Below are 19,484 nucleotides of genomic sequence, written 5' to 3'. Positions count from 1 at the left end.
TGTTTAGGTGTCATTCCCGAGATGCTTTTGTAAAGTCACCATTTTGTTCATTAATAATACAGGAGGAGGAGGAATCCTTCATAGTATGGAAGAAGATATCAGTTTCTCCACTGACAGTACCAACAATACCACAGTGCAAATCAGACACAGGATATGTTTAGTATCTGAAGATTAATGCTCTTCCTCAACAGCAACGACTCATTCCAGTGGAACAAATTCATGCACATTCTATGAAGAAAATTGACCCCCAGACTGCATCAAATTACACAAATTTATACCTAACAGTGTAAAAGTATCCAAGTGTGGAACTTCACTTTAATGCCTGGACGACCCAACATAGATGTAACATCCAGTTGACGGTCATTATGGTTGTGGCCGACGAGGAAGAAGCAGCCTGGTTCATGACATCATCCAAGTCCTATAGGTGATGATGTGTGAACTGCACAGGGAAGGGCAGCTGTGGCTGGGAAATGACAGCAACAGAGAGGATGTCCAGACTGGATGGCAGGCGATGTTTGAGACAAGTTGTAATTTTCATTGAAAGAAAGTAGGATTTAAATCTTGTATGCAACAACAGCCACAATAGCTGTTGGTTTCACAAAGCAATCATCACAAATTCAAATTTACCTTTGATGTGAGCTACATAGATGTTCCAGCCATGTTTTTTTTTTTTTAAATCCAGATTCAGTTCAAACATTTCTGAAGCTTGCTAAAACCCTGTCTATCAAACTCCAAATCCTGGTGGCTTTAAGGTCCTCTGTGTGTTAACTAAACTAGTCCCAGTCTTACAAAACCAAAGGCAAACTACACTACACTTGTGTAACTGGTCTGGGTGTGTGTTCTGCCAGTGTCGTGTCGGAGTCAACACAGGACAAGCAACCAATGCTTTGCAGAACAGGGCTTTTTTTTGTGTGTGTGTGTGTGTGTGTGTGTGTGTGTGTGTGTGTGTGTGTGTGTGTGCGTGCGTGCGTGCGTGCGTGCGTGTGTGTGTGTGTGTTTCCTCTTTACTGGAAACATTAGAAATAAACATAACACAGAAAATGAGTTATTCTGTCCATGCATGACATATTTTTAAAAACTCAATGTAGACCAAAAATTAGATTAACAAGGAAAGTTTCATCTGTCTGTCATGTATTACAGATCCAGTTTATTCAACCAATTTATTTCATCATATCCTTTCACTACGATAATATAATTCTTTTTTTCTTTTCTTTTTTTTTTGCTGTAGCTTAGTCTCACTGCTGCCTTTCGGGAAGATTTTGCCAATATTTGTGCAACACTCTTCTTTCTGGACATACAATTAATACAGGCAAAGTACTTTGCCTTTGGGACACTGAGCATCACAAAGACGCAAGCTTGTAATAGAGCTATTTGTTTTCCTCAGAAAGCTGTCTAAATGCCCTCGCTGGGATCGCTAGACTGCACAAAGGCGTGCTATGAATTGGTCAAATCCACTGGGGCAGGATATTGATTAGGCCTACGGCTAGTAGAACGCAAATATGCAACTAAATTAGATATTTGTCTTCCTCTGTGTGTGTGTGTGTGTGTGTGTGTGTGTGTGTGTGTGTGTGTGTGTGTGTGTGTGTGTGTGTAATGCTGTTGCAGTAACACCAACTTAATCTGCATCAACACCCGGTCAAGTTTTATACACCACAGGCCTCTACATGCAATATTAATTTCAAACACCTTCTTTTGAGCAAAGTCTGACTCAGCACCTCGATGAAGGAAGGAATCAATTCTACAAACCTGTGATTTTATATAATTTGTATTTTTTTATATTTTATTAGTTATTTTGGCAGGGACTGTGCTCACTGATCGACAGAAAAAAGAAAAAAATTGTAACCCAACGAGTCTCCAATTTTTATCTGCTGTCCTTATTTAACTCTGCAACCATAAAAATGAAGGTGTTTTAATATTTTAAGATAAGAGGAAACACCTCTTTGTTCCTGTTTAACATCATGTTAAACAAGTAGTTAAAAGTCAAAGTACCATATCCAGTCTCCTTAGGGGCAAATTGGGGTTAGTGAGGGGTTGGATGCTTCTCAGGCAAACTTACAGAGTCTGATGCACTATAGTTACATGCATGCATAACAACTTTCTACTGCCTCCCTTGTCTCTTCCATTTCTCGCTCACATCCGCTGCCCTCCCTCTTCGACATCTCCCTTTTCAACAAGAGCAGTTTGTCAGGGTCAGAAAGCAATTTAAAACCTCTAGTAATGAGAGTCAGTGAGAGAGAGAAGTGAGAGAGGGAGAAGTTAAAGGGAGGGAGAGAAAGAGAGATGAGGTAGTGGGGCGGAGAGAAGAAGAGGATGAGGAAGGAGGGAGGGGTAGGCTGGGGTGTCAGCCATCAAAGCAGGCCAGGAGAAAAGAAGGCCAGGTGCTGGTTGTGGGAATGTGCCGTCCATGGTTCCAGGGACCAGGGAGCTGGTGGGGGCTGTGAGGGGGGGAGCACGGTGGTAATTAGCCAAGCCTGGAGGAGAGAGAGGGCCCTCCAGGGCCCGCGGGGATAGCCCCTCCGAGAGGATACCATTTGCACTTCTACAGGAGCCGCCAGCCCCGGGCCACAAAGAAGGGGAAAAGGGGAACTATGGCATCCTTTATCAGGCCGGACAAAGACGCCGCATCTTTTCAAAGGAGACCGGAGAGAGAGAGAAACTCCAGTGTTCCAGAGAAGGAGGGGAAAAAGAGAAAAAGAGAAGAGAAGAAAGAATCCTAGGACTGGTCAGGAGAGAGACAGAGAGAGAGATGCCAGTGTGTGGGTTGCAAAGCGAGACAGGAGGTTACGGTCAAACTGTGACCCAGTCGGTCCTCTGAGACATCAGAAATTCACTAGTGTCCCACACACACACTTAGATAACACATAGAGTTGAGTTACACAACCATATTCCCAGTGCATAGCAACTAAAAACAATACCATGTTGTTTTTTCACATTTCTATCATTTTCCATCTCAGTTCCCATCCGTTATGGAAAATTTGAAATGTCTCTTTATCCAAAAGAATAGTTTTGCCACAAAAGAGGTTTGCTTTACACTTCATCTCATGGGAGCCAAGCAGTGGAGGCAGTGGACAAGGAGCCAAAATGGCCACCCTCTACCTCTGACATTATCAGGGAATCTTAAGAGTTTTGCCCTCCTGTAGAGGGAAGGAAAGTGGAGGTCATTGACATTACTTTTACCTATTACCTTTGGAGTACGGCTGCACGGGGGGGGTGAATGGTAGCCTTTGAGGCTGTGAGGCTTTGCGCTCCCTGTTGGAGAGCAGCCTGACAGCCTTGGCTGAGTGGAGGGCAAAGGTCAGACAGGTCATGTGATAAGGCATTTCAGACCTGCATATAGGGCCCCAGACTGGTGAGGTCTGAAAAACCTCAAGACCCCCCCGCCCCCCTCAATGTCTCCCGTCTTCTTTTCTCTTTCCCCTCTCTGTCCCCTCTCTCCCTCTCTCTCTGGACACAAAATGCCATTTGTTGTCCGTCAGTCAGTAGCGCAGGCCCTGGGTCGGGCCCGGCGCTGAAAGCTCCATTCACACACCCTCTCACCCAGGGATGTTTTTGCAATTCAATATTTTCACACGCAGGCAGCTTCATCGTTACTTTGGAACCGTACACTTGGCAGGATGAGGCTGGGGGCCTCTGGGACAGAGGGGCTGAGAGGTGGAGGGGTGGAGTAGAGGGGGTCAGCACAGAGGAATCCTAGTGTCGGGAGGGGATGGGTCTGTGCCGGCTAATGGGCCATCTTGAAATGTTTTACCCAAGACCCCTCCGACACCTACACACACACAGAAACAAGTGCGTTCACACACACACACAGACAAACAAATTTGGCCCTGCTCATCGACTCACATCCAATCTGACTGCAGGTTAACGAGGAGGGCTCTCACTTCCTACATCAAAATTTCTGGGCTAATATAGTCACACCATCCTTGCCAGGAAAAGACTTTCTTCACATTCCCTCGCTCACACCACACAGGCCACAGTTAGTAACAACCAAATTAGAATGGCTTCACATCTATATGAGCAAAGTTCATATCTGTCAAAAAAAAGGCACCTTTCTCTAGAGACAACATGGTGAAATTCAGCAACCTCAGCACAAGCGGATGAATAAAAAATACATTTTGAGAACATGTATTTGATGTTCAACAGGTGCTGTACACAGATTGCCAGAGTAAACAGGAAACAACAGTCAGAAAACATCCCAGAACAAAAGTATTAACTTCATGGAAATGTGCCTCGTTTTAAACCAAACCATTTCATCAAGAGATTTGTTCCAATTCTACAACTGTAACACCAAAGGATTTGCTTAGCACACAGAGTGGCTGAGGTAAACGGGGGGGAGCTCTTAATATATTTATCCTGTGCGCCACACTCTACTTAATGAAATTAAACCGCACCAATAGTGGCCCTTTGTCTCTGGGGAGTTCAGTAATCAACGTGCCACCAGTTTTCATTTTGTATGAAAATAAATGGCAGCTGGTGATATGGACCTAATTGTGTTGCACCAGGGAGGAGCTGTGTGTGAGAAAAGAAACTTGCAGCGGTGATGTAGTGGAGCCCATTTTCATGGACAGCGGCGCTCAAGAGAGGTGGTCAAATAAGCAGAGGCATTCATCTGGGGAGCGGTACCCCGCTTCCACTCTCTCCCCCTCTCCCCTCCTTCTCTTTCTATCCATCATACTCACAAAGAAAGTTAGCCAAGTATTAAACAAATAGAGAACTGGTGAGCCTTACGCACTAGCGCCTGGCAGGGTCACTGGATAATGACAGCTCAATTACGGTGAATCTCCTTCTACACCACCCCCTCAACCCCCACCCAATCCCAAGCACAATCCCCACAGCCACCCCACCCAGCACGGCAAATTTGTCAAACTCGCCAAAACGATGGGTCTGACAGTGTAATCGCTAACCGTCCCCACCGACATGAAAGAGGTCTTTATCTGGCCAAATCAAAGAACCTGATCTCTGAGAGAAAAGGGTGGAGGGGGGGGTGACTAGAGTAGAGAAATGTCCCGCTCTGCCCCTGTGAGACATGGAGATGTCTCTAATCCGCTTTAATGAGTGTGTCCCATCTTTGCGGTAATGAGAAACACAGTGAGAAAGACGGTGGGGGAGAGAGGAGAGGGATGAGTGGGAGAGATAGAAGCGAAGATGGAGCCAAGGCTTTGAACTGGCGGCATGATGAAAGGGGAAGCTGGCGGAGGGAAGTTTAGAGCCACGCTACCGCTACACACCACTGTCTGTTTTAGACACAAAACAGCCCTGGGGACAGAGCAGTTTGTCTGCTTATCATATCAAGACAGGATGAGGAGCCATCATCACCAGCACCGGACTGGGACTGGGGCTGGAGTGTGTGTGTGTGTGTGTGTGTGTGTGTGTGTGTGTGTGTGTCAAGGGATGAGCTCAAATTTGTGAAACCACTCCAGAAGAAGAAGAAAACTTCAGATGAAAAGATGAAAAAAGTTCACTGAGAATTTCAAGATAATCAAGTGTCATTTTTCACATTGTAGAAAGTTTGTTTTTGTTTTTTTTGTTACTGGTGGCAAAGTTTTGCTTTCTTCATGTCCACAAACTACACCTTGAGTTGACTTTGTGTTGTATTGTCATTATACTGTTTATGTTAATAAGAGATTCAGCCGGATGATGCTATACACTGCATTAGCTAATATTCCAAAATTGATATTATGATCTAACTAGTGTCTGCAAATTTCAGTCAACAGTCGTCCTTATTAGTAGATCATATTATTACAATATGTTTCAGCAGAAACATATTGAAAAATAACACAATTAATAAATGCCTAATTCTTGTTAATAAAGGCAGAAATGTTGTCTTCACGCCAAGACACAGCGTTCCCGCACAGCGAACAGAGAACACGGTGTAAATGAAAGAGAGGACAACATAAAGGAGACGGGGAAGTTCAGGAATGGATAAAAGGAAAAGAGCAGGGTAAGGACAAATGAAGAAATAAAAGGAAAGAGCGAGAAAGAGGGATAAAGTGCACGGGCTAATACCAAACAAATCGGGATTAGACCCAGATAAGACTAGTCACAATGCTGAGCAATCCCTGGGATATCACAATGCAAGGGGGAATCATGAGGGCTGCTAAAACACGCTAATTAGGGACTCGACACATTTGCCCCTTGTTTTGCAAACAACACACACTGTTTAACAGCGGGTGGTGCACAATCACACCAGACACACAGAGAGATAATCATTTAGCGTTAATCAGCGCACTCAACAAAGTAAGGATGAGGTATTTCCTATGGGATGACTCCAGCCGTCACGATGTATTCTTAGCCCTGAGAAGCTGGGATGCAGCTCCAAGATACGGACCAGCAGTGGTTGGACGTAACTCGATAAGCAGCCACAGGTCAAGACAAAATGCATTTAACTGCAGTGTAATGGCTTTTCATTTTTTGAAGGCCCTTTTCGCCAACACATACCGCTGTTCGAATACTGCTCGGCTATTTTTAACAAGACCCTGCCCCCATATGCAGGCTGAAAACGAGGGCTATGAGGAGAGACGAAAACAGGGGGGCCGCTTAAAAAGAAAACATCAGGGATATATCTTAAATTCTCTTGGGCATGCCACAGTCTCCGCTGCCAAATGATTGGGAGATTGCTGTGTTTTTACAAACATGGCGGATGAGGTCATGGTGCAAAGAGGCATATTTGCCAACTGGATAATGTGAGGTCAATGTATCAATGGAATGAATGGGATTTAGAGCCATGTGCAAGAGCTTAATGCAATGGTATTTGTATGTCAACTCAAAATTTGACTTAGCCAGCATGAGACCAAGCTGGAAGCATGAGGCTGAAATGTGTGTGTGTGTGTGTGTGTGTGTGTGTGTGTGTGTGTGTGTGTGTGTATGTGAGTGCCTACGTGTGTCCAGGTATAAGACGTGCCCACCCATCACAGTGCCAGACTTGGCCAAGGTCAAAGCTCAGAACAGTGACAGGACCTCCAACAACTCAACAACTGTACAAAATGACACACACACTGATTTTCACACACACACACACACACACGTGTATTTAGCCAGCCAACAGTGCCAGCTCCTGCTGTTTGGATGACATTTACACTCAACCTTTCTCGTTTTTGATTGATTGGGGTTAAATCCTAACATTGCCCAAAAATCTGTCACCACTAAGGTGTGTGCGTATGTATGTGTGTGTGTGTGTGTCCATCCAGGATCCATCTGCATTAGTGTGTATGTATGGTTTCTCGGTGTACATGCACGTGTCAGAGAGCTGTTTTCAAGCCTTCAGTGAGTCTCAGTGACTTTACATTCAAGACAAGAGTCACAGTGACTTTAACTTTTGGCTAAACTGCAACTTGAGTTTCTGTTTCTGCCAAAAACCAAAAACCAAAGTTCTGTCTTCATTTCTATCTCTTTTACACAGAATGAAACAATGCAACTGTCTCAAAAAAGAGTGTATTGACCATGTATTGTATCGAGCAAATACATATTTTAACCAATGAACACATAAATCTTACATTTGAACCATCCAGAGTTCCTCTTTTTATCATTACAATTCATTTTAAGTGATAAAATTTATATTATTCAGGGCCAAAAAATGAATATAACGGACAAATATTACATCTCACTAGACAGAATAAAACACGGTGATGCCTGAAACTGCTAAATAATGACTTTCCTTATAATCACAGAAGGGTATTGAAAGGTTTTCACATTTTATGGCAGCTGTATACTTGACTGAGATTAGACATCAGACATCACTTTTCTAAGAGACACTTGGCCAAAACAGCAGCAGCAGCAACACATTTACAGCAGTAACAGACTGAATAACAATAAAAACATTTCCACAGAGATAAAACACACGCGTCCAGGGAGGAAGAGAGGGAGTCATTGATAGTGAAAGAAAACATTAAGAAGTTGGCAGCGGAACAGTCGTAAAACAGACTATTTAAACAAATTATTGTTATATTCCATTTGAACTATGCTCGAGTAAATTAACCTTCCCCCTTTAAGCTTTAGAGCGCAGGTAATTCATGGAGTAACCGGTAAGCATTGTAATTCTTTCTTCGGTTTACTCCCTGCACAGGTGGAAGAGATCATGAACATTTTCTTTATTGGCTGGCTGTTTCAGAGATTTAGGACTAGTAAGCAGAACTGAGACTTTAGACTACACTGGCCTGCACATTTCAGGGTAATACGAATACTTTACTGGAAAGAATATTCTTCACTAGTCTGCTCTCCCAGGAAATTTGAAGATATGGTTACAAAAGGCAATGCATCTTTATTTGTAGCATATTATGTGAATCAAATGGGGACCATATGTTACTGACATTTAACCAGCAGTAACCATGACCAAAACCTTACCCTAACCTTAACCAAAGTCACTTCCCTTATGACAAATGAATATGTTACAAATAGGCAGATTTATGACGATGTTATAAATAAAAGTGCCTTCGCTTTTGGGGCGCTGTGATAGAGTAAGTTACTCCTTAGCATACCATACAGTATGCTCTGAGAATTACAGTTGCCTTTCATGAACAGGACAAAGGTATTTCAGTGAACACACATGAACAAAGATGCGGAAGCAGTCCTGGAAATAAATATGGAAAGTCCTGGAGCTTCACAACACCCACTACACTGTATCCTACATGTGCACACACACTAGAATGAGGAACTCATATCCAACAAACTTCCATAATCAAGTACTTATGCAGCATATGTGCCTGTGCCAAATGTGAACTGATGCAATTAGTTAGGCTACACAATTTTTCAATCCCTCAGAAATTGACACAAATGGTTCTAAAATCGGTCCAAAGGCTCGGGGGAAAAAAACTTCCCAATAGCATGAAAAAGAGAGCAAGTGAACATTTCTGTATCAAAAACCCCAATATCTCAAAATCTCTGCATCTTCCTAATTTTAGAGTGAAAAGTATTTCTGTAAATCGGGAGATTCCTAATTTTAGAGTGAAAAGTATTTCTGTAAATCGGGAGAAAAAAAGACTGTACAGTACCAAGGTATACAGTCTGACGTCACCTGAATGGCTTCAGTTTTATTTTAGGGGTGCTAAGATTCATGAGAGTGTGCAGTCATTTTAGACCAAGACGTAAAACTGCAAAACTGGTGTCGCCTGATTCAGAGCACGGCTAAGATGATTCACATCATCACACATGAATGCAAATTGGCTTTGTGGAACCACAAGAGTCTCAAGTTTCTCATCGCATTTTATCTACGAAAGGTCTACAGCAAGAAAATAAAGATCTCACAGGTATTTTTTTTTTATTTTGCATGAAATCCAGCATGACGCACAGTCAATATAAAATAAAATGAGCACTGTAGGCTAATCACTAGTGGCAGTATTAAAGTGAACTAGTCAAAATTACCTGCAATATGAGGAGGTCTTCAAAGTAAGAGTGATGAAGAAGATTTCTGTTGTCTTAACTCACCAACTTCAAAATAAAAGCAACTAAAACTGAGAATTGTATTTCAAAGAAAATTGCTGACGTCACATTTCCTTTTCATTCCATGATCCTATCATTTTTATGTTCAGGCTCTAATCTGTGAACATGGTGGAGGGCTATCTGACAAACATTACAGCTGCACAGCAGTAATACATGGAAGCTTGCACAGGACCCTGAACGTTTAGCCATAAGTTCAACATAGCTACCATTGTTGGTTTTAAAGTGTTATGGGTTGGGTTTTATTACTTCTGTCAAAACATCAGAAGCTGTTGAGCCAAGCCAAGTTCATGACTGGGAGTCCATCTAATAAGAGGCATTTAACACAAAGATCAATAGGATAGCTGGCAATTAGTATATATATATATGTATATATTTATAGGCCAAACTGATAGAGAGAGAGAGTGAGGTGTATGGGAGAGGAGGACTTGTGTGCGTTTCTTCAGTGCGGTGGGTGAGGAGAGAGGTGAGGGTGGAGGTCATTTTGTGCAAAATCAGCAAAAGAAAAAAGAAAAAGAAAAAATCAGGTGGTTAAAAAAAACAACCCCCCCTCCAAAAAAAAAAAAAAAAAGTGTGGAGCTACGTTTCATTTTATTGACTTGATAATGCAGACGGCCCCAGTAACTAAAATAGGTTTTAGAAAATCAATAACGTGTGTAAGATGTCGTCAGAATCAGTGGATTCAAACACCTTCTTGTTTCTCCGGCTGTGTGAAAAGCTGATACATGTTTCTAATTGAATTATATTTCTTTAGCTTTCTGTGGAGACGGTGCTGCGTGCGTGCAGCAGAGCGAGAGCGTCTGTTTTATGTGTGTGTGTGTGTGTGTGTGTGTGCGTGTGTGTGTGTGTGTGCGTGTGTGTGTGTGTGTGTGTATGAGAGCTGGTCTCACCTGCACACTGCAAAAATACCGAAGAAGAAGAAAAAAAAAACATCTACACTCACTCTACTGGAAGTCTTAACTGATCCAAACCCCAATTTTAAAAGCTACATATGGAGCCAGCACAATTCCACAATCAAACAGCCGCAAGGTGTTTAACTTTACGCACACACATACAGCCCTCTGCGGCGCGCACACACACAGATACGTGAGGCTTGATGTGAGCAAAAAAAAAAAACCTCGCTCATTCGCATTTTCTGTGTTGTTTTTAGGATAACAGGAGTCTGATACCAAAGGCGTAATCTTCGAGAAAATGAGATGCGCTGTGAGATCTCGCAAGGATTGCAAAAATAATAATCTGGGAAAATATAGGACATTTTAAAATTCTAATAATTAATTAGAGAGAGCACTGTTGCAGCTACAATTAAATGTGATAAAAAAAATCCTAAATTAAAGCCTGCAGAGAGGGAAAAAAATCCAATAATAAAGAAAATATTGTGGGATAAGAGCAACAGAGTGATATTTCTTTATAATAAACAAAAGGTTGACTTCGTGAGGGCGATATCATATTATAGTCCAAACACACTAACGTTCACTTAATCATGACCACCAAAGCATTATGTAAACAAACCAGAGCGACTGCATGCTAATCAATGCGAGCCTCTATTAAAACACGCACATATCCATATTCTGTGTGCGGATGCGGAGTTTCTACACAGTCGTGTTGCAATGTGCCGAGAGAAGAAAAACATACACGAAGCCTTGAAAAAAAATAAATGATAAAGCAGCTGCATGCTGAATAATGCTGTGGGCCTTCAGTTGCAGGAGAGTATTTTACCTAAGCGGCAGAAAAAGGAAGAAGGAAAAAAGGGAGGGTGGAACATACTCCCACGCGTTGTATTCAAAAGTTGTGGGCCTGCATGTTTTGAATGTTAAGAAGAACAAGATATTTTTCATGGCTGCTTGTCTCCTGTTGTTTCTCTCTCTTCTCCCGCAGCACCACAACACACATCTGAGGGCCTCTGAGGCTGCACAGGCTTGCAGCGGTCCAGCGATGTGAGAGTGCTACAAAGCCAGGTATTTGTGTTCATTAGCACCCGGATCAACAGACTATCAAGGCTGTTTAGAGATCAAGACCAAGTGCAATTACTGGACCAGAAGCAGGATCCTCGACATGTTTAAGTATTTTCACAAAGTAGCCCAATTAGCGTTTTCATTCTTTCCTTTTTCTTTTTTTTTTCTCCCCCTCAACAATTTTCTTTTCTGTCTTTGTTCTAAACTTGATCCCTTGTGCACCAATCATAGAGTACATACACGAATAAGAAGATAATAACAAAAACATGACCGCAAAAAAAAAACAAAGAGTTGCTTATTCTTTTTTTTATTATTATAATTATTTATCTGAATGCACATGTACACAAACATTTAATAATAATCTAACAGATGGAACAGCGTTTTTTGTTTGTTTTTTTTGGTATAAATGTAGGCCTCTTGTAATTTCAAATAAACACGTTGCAGGTTTGTTTTAAAAATCTGTGCACACATATTTATTCCACTTAAGGTCTAACATGTAAATAGTATACGTTTTAAAATAGTAGATGTGTTTTTATTTTTTATTTTATTGTAAAAAGTCTAAACTGTGTCTAATATAAAGCTCCATGTTCGGGTTGAATTAAAGCCAACAGCTTTGGCAAAGTTACAAACCTTTTTAAAGGCCTGTAAACATGCAATCGTGCATGCCCAACATAAAAACAATAACAGGTATATTTTTATTATTTTTAATTTTTTTTAATAAGCTTGTTTTTTTTTAAAGAGTAAATAAACACAAAGCTTGTCGTGGTCTGTGTTTTAGCTCTGCGTTTTCACTAAACTACAAATCGAAACTCAGCATGAGTCAATTATAACAAACATATTTCAGACATAACAAATGCCAACAGGCCTGCAGAAATCGTTCACCTATTCAGCATTCATCTTTAAAATTGTGGATTTAAAAAAAAATGAAAATAAAAAAAAGCATGCTGACCCTCATCACTGGCCGCAGAAAACAAAATGCATTCATGCAGGAATTAGAAAAAAAAAAAAAGAGAGAGAAGACGGCGATTCGTAAAATCAACCCACCAACAATAAACACAATGTCAAACAATAAACATGGTCCACTTCCAACAACAAAGTGCAACTGAATACATGAATTTTCCGTGTGACGCGAGCAGCAGTCCACTAAGCAGTAGACTTGTAGTAAGGGCGCTTTCTTGCACAAGACGCATTATTGATTGGCATTCCCTGGAGGAGGAACCAGTCTGCAGCAGTCCGAGGGCCCTGGGACAAAACAAAGTTACCGGGAAGCGAAATCTTCTGCGGTTCAAGCAGGATTGACTAAGAAAAAAAAATTCTGCATTAAAATATTGCTCTTTCTGTCCAAATTCACATCTTGGCGTCTCCGGGTTTTTTGTTTTTTTTTTGCAGGCGAGTGAAAAGAGTGCGCTCAGCTCGGTGTGAGCTGTGCAGCAGCTCGCACGCAGACAGCAGTGCCACAGCGCCCACTATTTCAGAAGCCGGGAATATTATTTCACAAGACTTGGTACGGCTCTATATATAAAAAAAGAAGTTACTATCCATTTCGTCAACTTTGGTTGGTAACTTTCGGGAAACGATTCTGCGCCTTCAGTGAAACTCCAACACCCGAAATGAGCAAATTACGAGATCGAGCTCAGATTTTTAGTTGTTTTTTTTTTTAACTGAACGGCATTGTTGATCTGCTGTGCCTTTACAGGAGCGTAATCAACTAAAGCACCAGCGGCGTTTCTCATCACACATGAAACTTTCTGACGCCGGGAAACCAACGAAGCCAAGACCGCAGCATGCGGGGAAACGACGCAGAGAAGCCGGAGCGGAGCACATTTTTTTAGCAGAAAAAGTTAACTCTGGACAAAAGAGTCGCCCCCTCCTCTCTTAAGGATATGACAAATGACAAGGACACACTGGACATGTAAGAGACGCAGGAGTTTGGAGCCGGTGGCCGAAAGCGATAAGAAGGAGAAAAAAGAACACCTACTTTTGGCCAGTTTTCTCGCCCTCGCCTTGGATCTCATCTTGTCGGCTTGTAGATTCCTCTCGTCGTCCTCCGTGAGCCCAGAAGCAGCAACAACACTATCTTCATCTCACCAGCATTGTCAGTTTGGACACCTTCGCACATGCGCACAGGCCATTCAATCTGACACCCTCGCCAGGGCCAAAAAACTTTCCAATGTATTCATCATCATCACTTTTTTGTCCTATCGTCTCCCCTTTAGATCACTTATCTCTTCCCCTCCTCCTCTTCCTCCTCCTCCTGCTCTCCCCTTCACCATCTCACCTCCACCACCCCCCCACCCCCCCATCTTGCCATCCCCTTACCCTCGTCCCCCTCCTCGCCCCCCACCCCCCCCCCTCCCAAAACTCCCCCCCCCCCCTCACCCCCGCACCCACCCCATTCAGCTCCTGCCAGCACCTTCTTGGATTTTTACCCCTTTAACAGCGACAAGTTGGTTTTCTCCAACCGGCGGGTGGACACAGGGAGGTATGGTGAGGTCAAGGTCGTATTATAATAACAGAAACGCACCAGACTTATTATTAATATTATTATGATTTTTATTTCATGATTTTATTTTGTAATTCTTCTGATCACATTTATGTTTTTTGTATATAAAATGTTTTTTTGTTTTTTTTTTAAAGAATTTTATTTTGGATTTAAGGGACTTTAGAGAAACTTTGGATGCGAGATGTAGACGGAGCCAAAAAGTGCTCGAATTTCAGGGACTATTTTTAACTTCATTAATTCACATGTGGGTGTAAAAAGGTGCAAGACTCGATTGGAGTTGCACTTTACAGGATTTGGTTGTGTGTGTGTGGAGGTGTGTGAGTGTATGTATGTGGTGTGTGTGTAAACCTTGTTGCCCTCAGGACAAGCAGCGGCCAGCAGCTGTTTGACGCATGCATGGAGCCACCACCACCACCACCACCGCCAGCAGCAGCAGCAGCAGCAGCAGCAGAGAGAGTCCATACCGGAGAGAAATCCAGCCTTTTTTTTTCTCTCTTTCACATTTGTAACAATCGTATTTGCAGCAGTTGTTTCTTGGAGAAGTGTTTGTGTTCGCTGTTAGAGCCTCTGTGCCGCGTAAAGTTAAGCGCAGATCACCTGAACGGAGGTGGATAGACGCTTTCTCTTTGTAAGTATGACTTTTGCCTCGCACCTGTTTGTTTGTCTGTCTGTCTGTCTGTCTGTGTGCTGCAGGCAGGAGGAGACCGGATTCACGTTAGTGCATGCATCCAGCAGTGTGATGGAGTCTGAAGGACTACAAGGTAATTTTTACATTTTTACTGACAGATTTTTTTTTATATTCAAACACAAATATCGAACAAGGACGTGAGTCTGTAGCGTTATTTTTTTTTATTACGTTGTATGTCAGTATTGAAGTTTGATATGAGGCAAAATGACAGATTTTATTCATGTTATTACAACTATTTTGCATGATTTCAAATGTAATATATTGCATGACCAAAACTATTATTGTAATAATTATAATTATTATTATTACTACATTAAATCACACTGTGTTGATAAATTAACGTTGTATATTTTTGTTGTCATTGACACGTTGACTTCTTAAAACAAACTAAAGGAGTTCACGATAGAAGCTGCAGACGTTCAAAGGAATCTGAATTTTATTACAGATAAAACGTAATAAAGTCCAGTTTGACTGATGGTGGCAGGCTGCTCGTCATATTCATGCGCTGCCTGCATGCATGGGCCTTTAGCCTACATGTCATATGGGAATGGTTTCCGTCTAGTTTGGCTGCATAAAGGCGGCTCTATGTTGGAGCCTATTAAAGATCGGTGGTGATGGAGCAACTGCAGTCCGCTGGGAGAGCGGCGGGGATCAATTCTCTGCACACTAATCACGCCGCACGTTTATGGGAAGCTCTCAAATCCATGCTTTAAGAATGCTTATGAATATTATTCTGATTACTGCTATTATTATTTTATTTATTTATACATATAATATATTCTATATATTTTGTGCTTTTCAGTTCAGATGAGTCGCGGTGTGCCTGACATGTCTTTGGTGGTTGGACCGCAGCTTGTTGCTCATTATGATGCACATGAAACAATTGATTTGAATAAAAAGGAGCTCGACTTCATCAAACACCTCTTCAGTCTATATTGGACAGAAATTGCCGTGGGATGTTTTCCCACGAGTTTGAGGTGAAATGAATCATTAACCAATAATAATCAGCAGTAATTAGCATACATTATCTGTATATTAGGGAGTTTGTCTTGGCATCATGAGGCGGGGAGGTTCATTTTATTGGCTCTGCAGAATGCAAGGAAGCGTGCGAGGTGTTCTTTCATATACCAAAGGGGGGAGTGTGAGGAGTTTGGAGGTGTAACATTGCTTTTCTTTAAAAAAAAAAAAAAAAAACTAAAAATATTTCATTCAGAATCAAGAGGTTTTTTTAAAAAAAAAAGACAAAAGCTCTGCGGCCTTGCAGCGCAGAGGTGGGAGTGACAAAACAGGTCGATAAACAAATAATAAATTATGTGAATAGTGTACAAAGGTTTTGTTTATTCCTTGGTCTGTCTGAAGGCAGCGTGGCGACAACCTATCAATAATCCATTGTCTTAATCGATTGGCTCTATCGATACCGCGTCCTTCATCCAGCTTTAGTCAGAGAAAAACTGAGAGGAGGGAGAAGAAAGAAAAAAAATCTGCAGAAGTTTCCTCAGTTTGGGGTGGAAATTATTTCCATCAGCCACCCGAGACAGCTCAGCCCGGGCCTGTGAATATTTCTCGCACATCAGGTTGGACAAATTATTTCACATGGTGCAACACCTTTTTTAAAAGAGAGCAATTAACTGTGATTAGGCTCGCAAAACAAAAGTGTTGCTCTCTCTCCGACACTGTGGGCCGTTAAGGGAATACTTTCCTGCGTAATTTTAAACGTCAACCTTTCCCTTTTGCGGCGTTTTGTAGCGTGTCTGCTCTCCACAAATGTGCCTCTTTTTTTCCCCCCCTCTTTTGTCCCGAGGCTGGACGGAGCGCACGAAGGCAGCACCGCTGACTCTGTCCCCCGGAAGAGAGGTGCGCTGCTGCACTCGTGTTCAATCATGTCCAAACAGGACCCCTCTGTGTTTTATTAATCCGTCTCATTAGACCGAAGAGAGGCAGATTCCTAATCAACTGGATGTGACAACAAACAAAAATAGTACGATCCAGTTTAATAAAAACGCACCGAGAGGCCTTTATCCGGATTTTATAGTTTATCGAGTATTTTACGCGGATTCTTTCTTAAACTGTGACCTCTATGACTTCTGTTTGTACGTCCTGATACTGTCTCCACGGCCCCTCGCACAGGCACAGGCCTGTTTCTGTACATGTCTGTACAGTGCAGTGCGTCAAGGACACAATCTGCGTCAAATCGGTTCAGTTTCCTTAATCTCATCTTGGTGAAGAGATGACGTCTTCACATCACCTGGAACTGACAGGTCGGGCTCCAGCCTCACCCAAACGTGTTCATGTTTGTGTCACATATAGTTTTTTCATTGGAATTTTGAAGCTTTCACACTGTGTTTACAACCAGAGTAACCAAACGTATGAGCCGGAACAGCTTGAGCGTACCTGGAAAATCGTCCCTTCAGACAATTATTCAATTAAGGAGGATGAGATGACTGTTAAGAGTTCGTTTACAACAGTTTGTAGGTGACAACACAGGAACAAAAATATAATGCTATAAAAAGATTAACCTCTGAATCTTACACAAATAAACATAATCTTACTCAGTATCAACATCATCGTCGATTATTAGGCGTGCGCTCTGACGACGATAAGTGCGTAAGGGTAGGTGGTGGATGTGGGGGGGCTACAGAAGTTTATAACACTGTGGACTGGTGTGGTCAGACTGCGGTGACTGTATAGCCCCCCCCTTTCCTCCCTCCTCCCACCCACTCACACACATACAGACTCGCTGAAACCCAAGCTTTATCCACGGTGGAAAAGGCTCCGGGTCTCTGGATTAGACGTTACGCGCAGATAACATCAGCGCACATTAGATATGTGAAACGGAGAACCTCGCGGTCCGGCCTGTGGATGAGGAGGGGACATCAAAAAAAAAAAAAAGAAAAAAAAAAAAAAACCTTTTGTGAGCGCTGTGAGCATTGTAAATTTGCTAACTGCAATTCTGCCACAGTCGATGTAATGGGAGAGTAAACATGGTAACTAGCTGCGGCAGGGCGCTCGGACTTGCGTGGAGGCACGTGTGCGGTGATGATGGGAGCGCCGGCACGAGGTGGGAAGGATGAGCCACACACACACACATGTCAAGAGAGAAATGGTATACACAATAATAATCACCTGCACCAACACTGTTTTTTTTTTAAAAAAGAGATCGATAAATACAAACAAATTCCCCAAGAGTTGTGTGTGTGTGTGTGGAGGGGGGGCTTTCTAAAGTATTAGTCTAGAGTGCCACTCCACAGCGGGCCGCTCCCTCCTTCCCTCTAATGAAGTCCCCAGAAGCGGTCATAGTGAAGTTGCCTTGGTAATTATTAGCCATTAATTGGGTTCAGGACCTTGTGCGTCTATGGGAAATGGGAAATCTGACCGCTAATCCAAGACGTTTCTTTGGGGCCTTTTGCAGCGTTGTTAACATGCTGTCAGAGACAGACGGGCGCTGCGCCACAGCTACTGATAGCAGGAATATGAAGAGGTTAGAGGGCAGCGACTGTACTGATACAGACACACTGCAGGAGGCCTGCACTCCAGCGGTGCTTAACTGGCAGCACATCTGGAGACACAATAAAGCCAAAATACAACATATGTGTGTGTGTGTGTGTGTGTGTGTGTGTCAGACAGATTTTATGAAATATACAGTTTGCAACATATATATTTTTTTGTGGGTAAATCTGATTTTTAACCCTTTGATTAAAACATTATGGCATCATATTTATCCTACATTAATCTTCATGCGTTAAAGGGTTAAAATCCTCTTATTTGAATCTTGAAATGTGAGTCAGCTCCGTTGATGTTTGAAACATACATTCAGCACACCCGCCATCGATCCAAACACAAACCAATAAATGCATTTAATCATTTTCGTTTTTCCCTTTCGAGCCTGGAAAAAAACAAAAACAAAACAACAATAACAACAATAATGTCATGATTCCGCCGGATGGATTTTCAGTGACAACTAATTCCGCATAAAATGAGGAATCATATTTAATTGCAGCAATGAAAATTACAGGGTACCCGTGAAGATATTTTTCTTATGACAAATGCTAACAGATATATATTTTCAACCATCCTCATCATGTGGTCGAAGTTAAAGAAAACTAATTATGATTCAACAAACAAAAAATGAAACCACAACTGGCTAAATGTAAACATGCAAAATCTGACTGAATCTGACATAAAGGAATACAGAGGAATAAAATTATATAAATATATAAAAATAAAAAATTTAAAAAAACGCCTCCCGTCCCATCATCATCATCATCATCAATGTTGTTGTTTTTAATTAATCGCTCGTTAATGTCGCCATCCATTTCCCCGCAGATCAGAGGAGCGAGGAACCGACAACCCCGCCAAACAAATGCACATTAAAATATCGCCGGGAGGCATGAGTGAAAATTACCCCGATGTAGAAATGACCTTAATATGATGTAATCAATCAAGCTGTCTGCTGGGACACTGGGAATCACAATGTTAATCTTTTAGTTTGGAGCGGCGGGGGGAAAATAGCCTGTCATATTTTACAACTCAGCCAAAGAGCACAACGGTTTATGCAAGTTCACTGACATATACTGCAGAGATACACGCTTTATAATACATATATAATATATAATACACGGAGTATTTACAGGAAAGTACAAGCATTTTGTGGTATAGGCCGAAAAGGCCTCTGGGCCTCAATCTTTTTTTCTAAATATTTCACCTCATTAACACCAAAGTGTTTGTAACTAAAGGCAAAATAATGAAAAAAATAAATAGCACATCGGTTGGCTATTTATTTTAACATTATATGATGAATAATCTAAACTGAAATCATATCAAATCAATTCTGCAATTTAGAAACATATTCTGATAACATCATTTTTCACAAGGTTATGTCAAAATTCCTGATTGAACACAATTCACTTTGAAT

General features: G+C 41.9%; 1 protein-coding gene across 8 annotated transcripts in view; it reads right to left on the bottom strand.

Annotated features, from left to right (window-relative positions):
- prdm16 (PR domain containing 16) overlaps positions 1-19,484 on the bottom strand; it is a 247,692-nt gene that overhangs the window by 163,386 nt on the left and 64,822 nt on the right. For 7 of the 8 annotated variants that reach the window (XM_019256721.2, XM_019256715.2, XM_019256717.2 and 4 more), the window contains exon 1: positions 13,360-13,651. The exons of the other annotated variant lie outside the window; for it this stretch is intronic. In XM_019256721.2, the coding sequence (XP_019112266.1) occupies positions 13,360-13,396 (37 nt within the window). In that variant the 5' untranslated portion in view covers positions 13,397-13,651. Of the gene's footprint in view, positions 1-13,359; positions 13,652-19,484 lie in introns of those variants that run through there. 8 annotated transcript variants of the gene reach the window in all.

This window comes from Larimichthys crocea, chromosome XV, assembly GCF_000972845.2.
Source record: "Larimichthys crocea isolate SSNF chromosome XV, L_crocea_2.0, whole genome shotgun sequence".
NCBI classification, from domain to species: Eukaryota; Metazoa; Chordata; class Actinopteri; family Sciaenidae; genus Larimichthys; species Larimichthys crocea.
The sequence above is the reverse complement of the archived record's forward strand: the minus strand, read 5'-3'. Positions and strand labels throughout refer to the sequence as shown.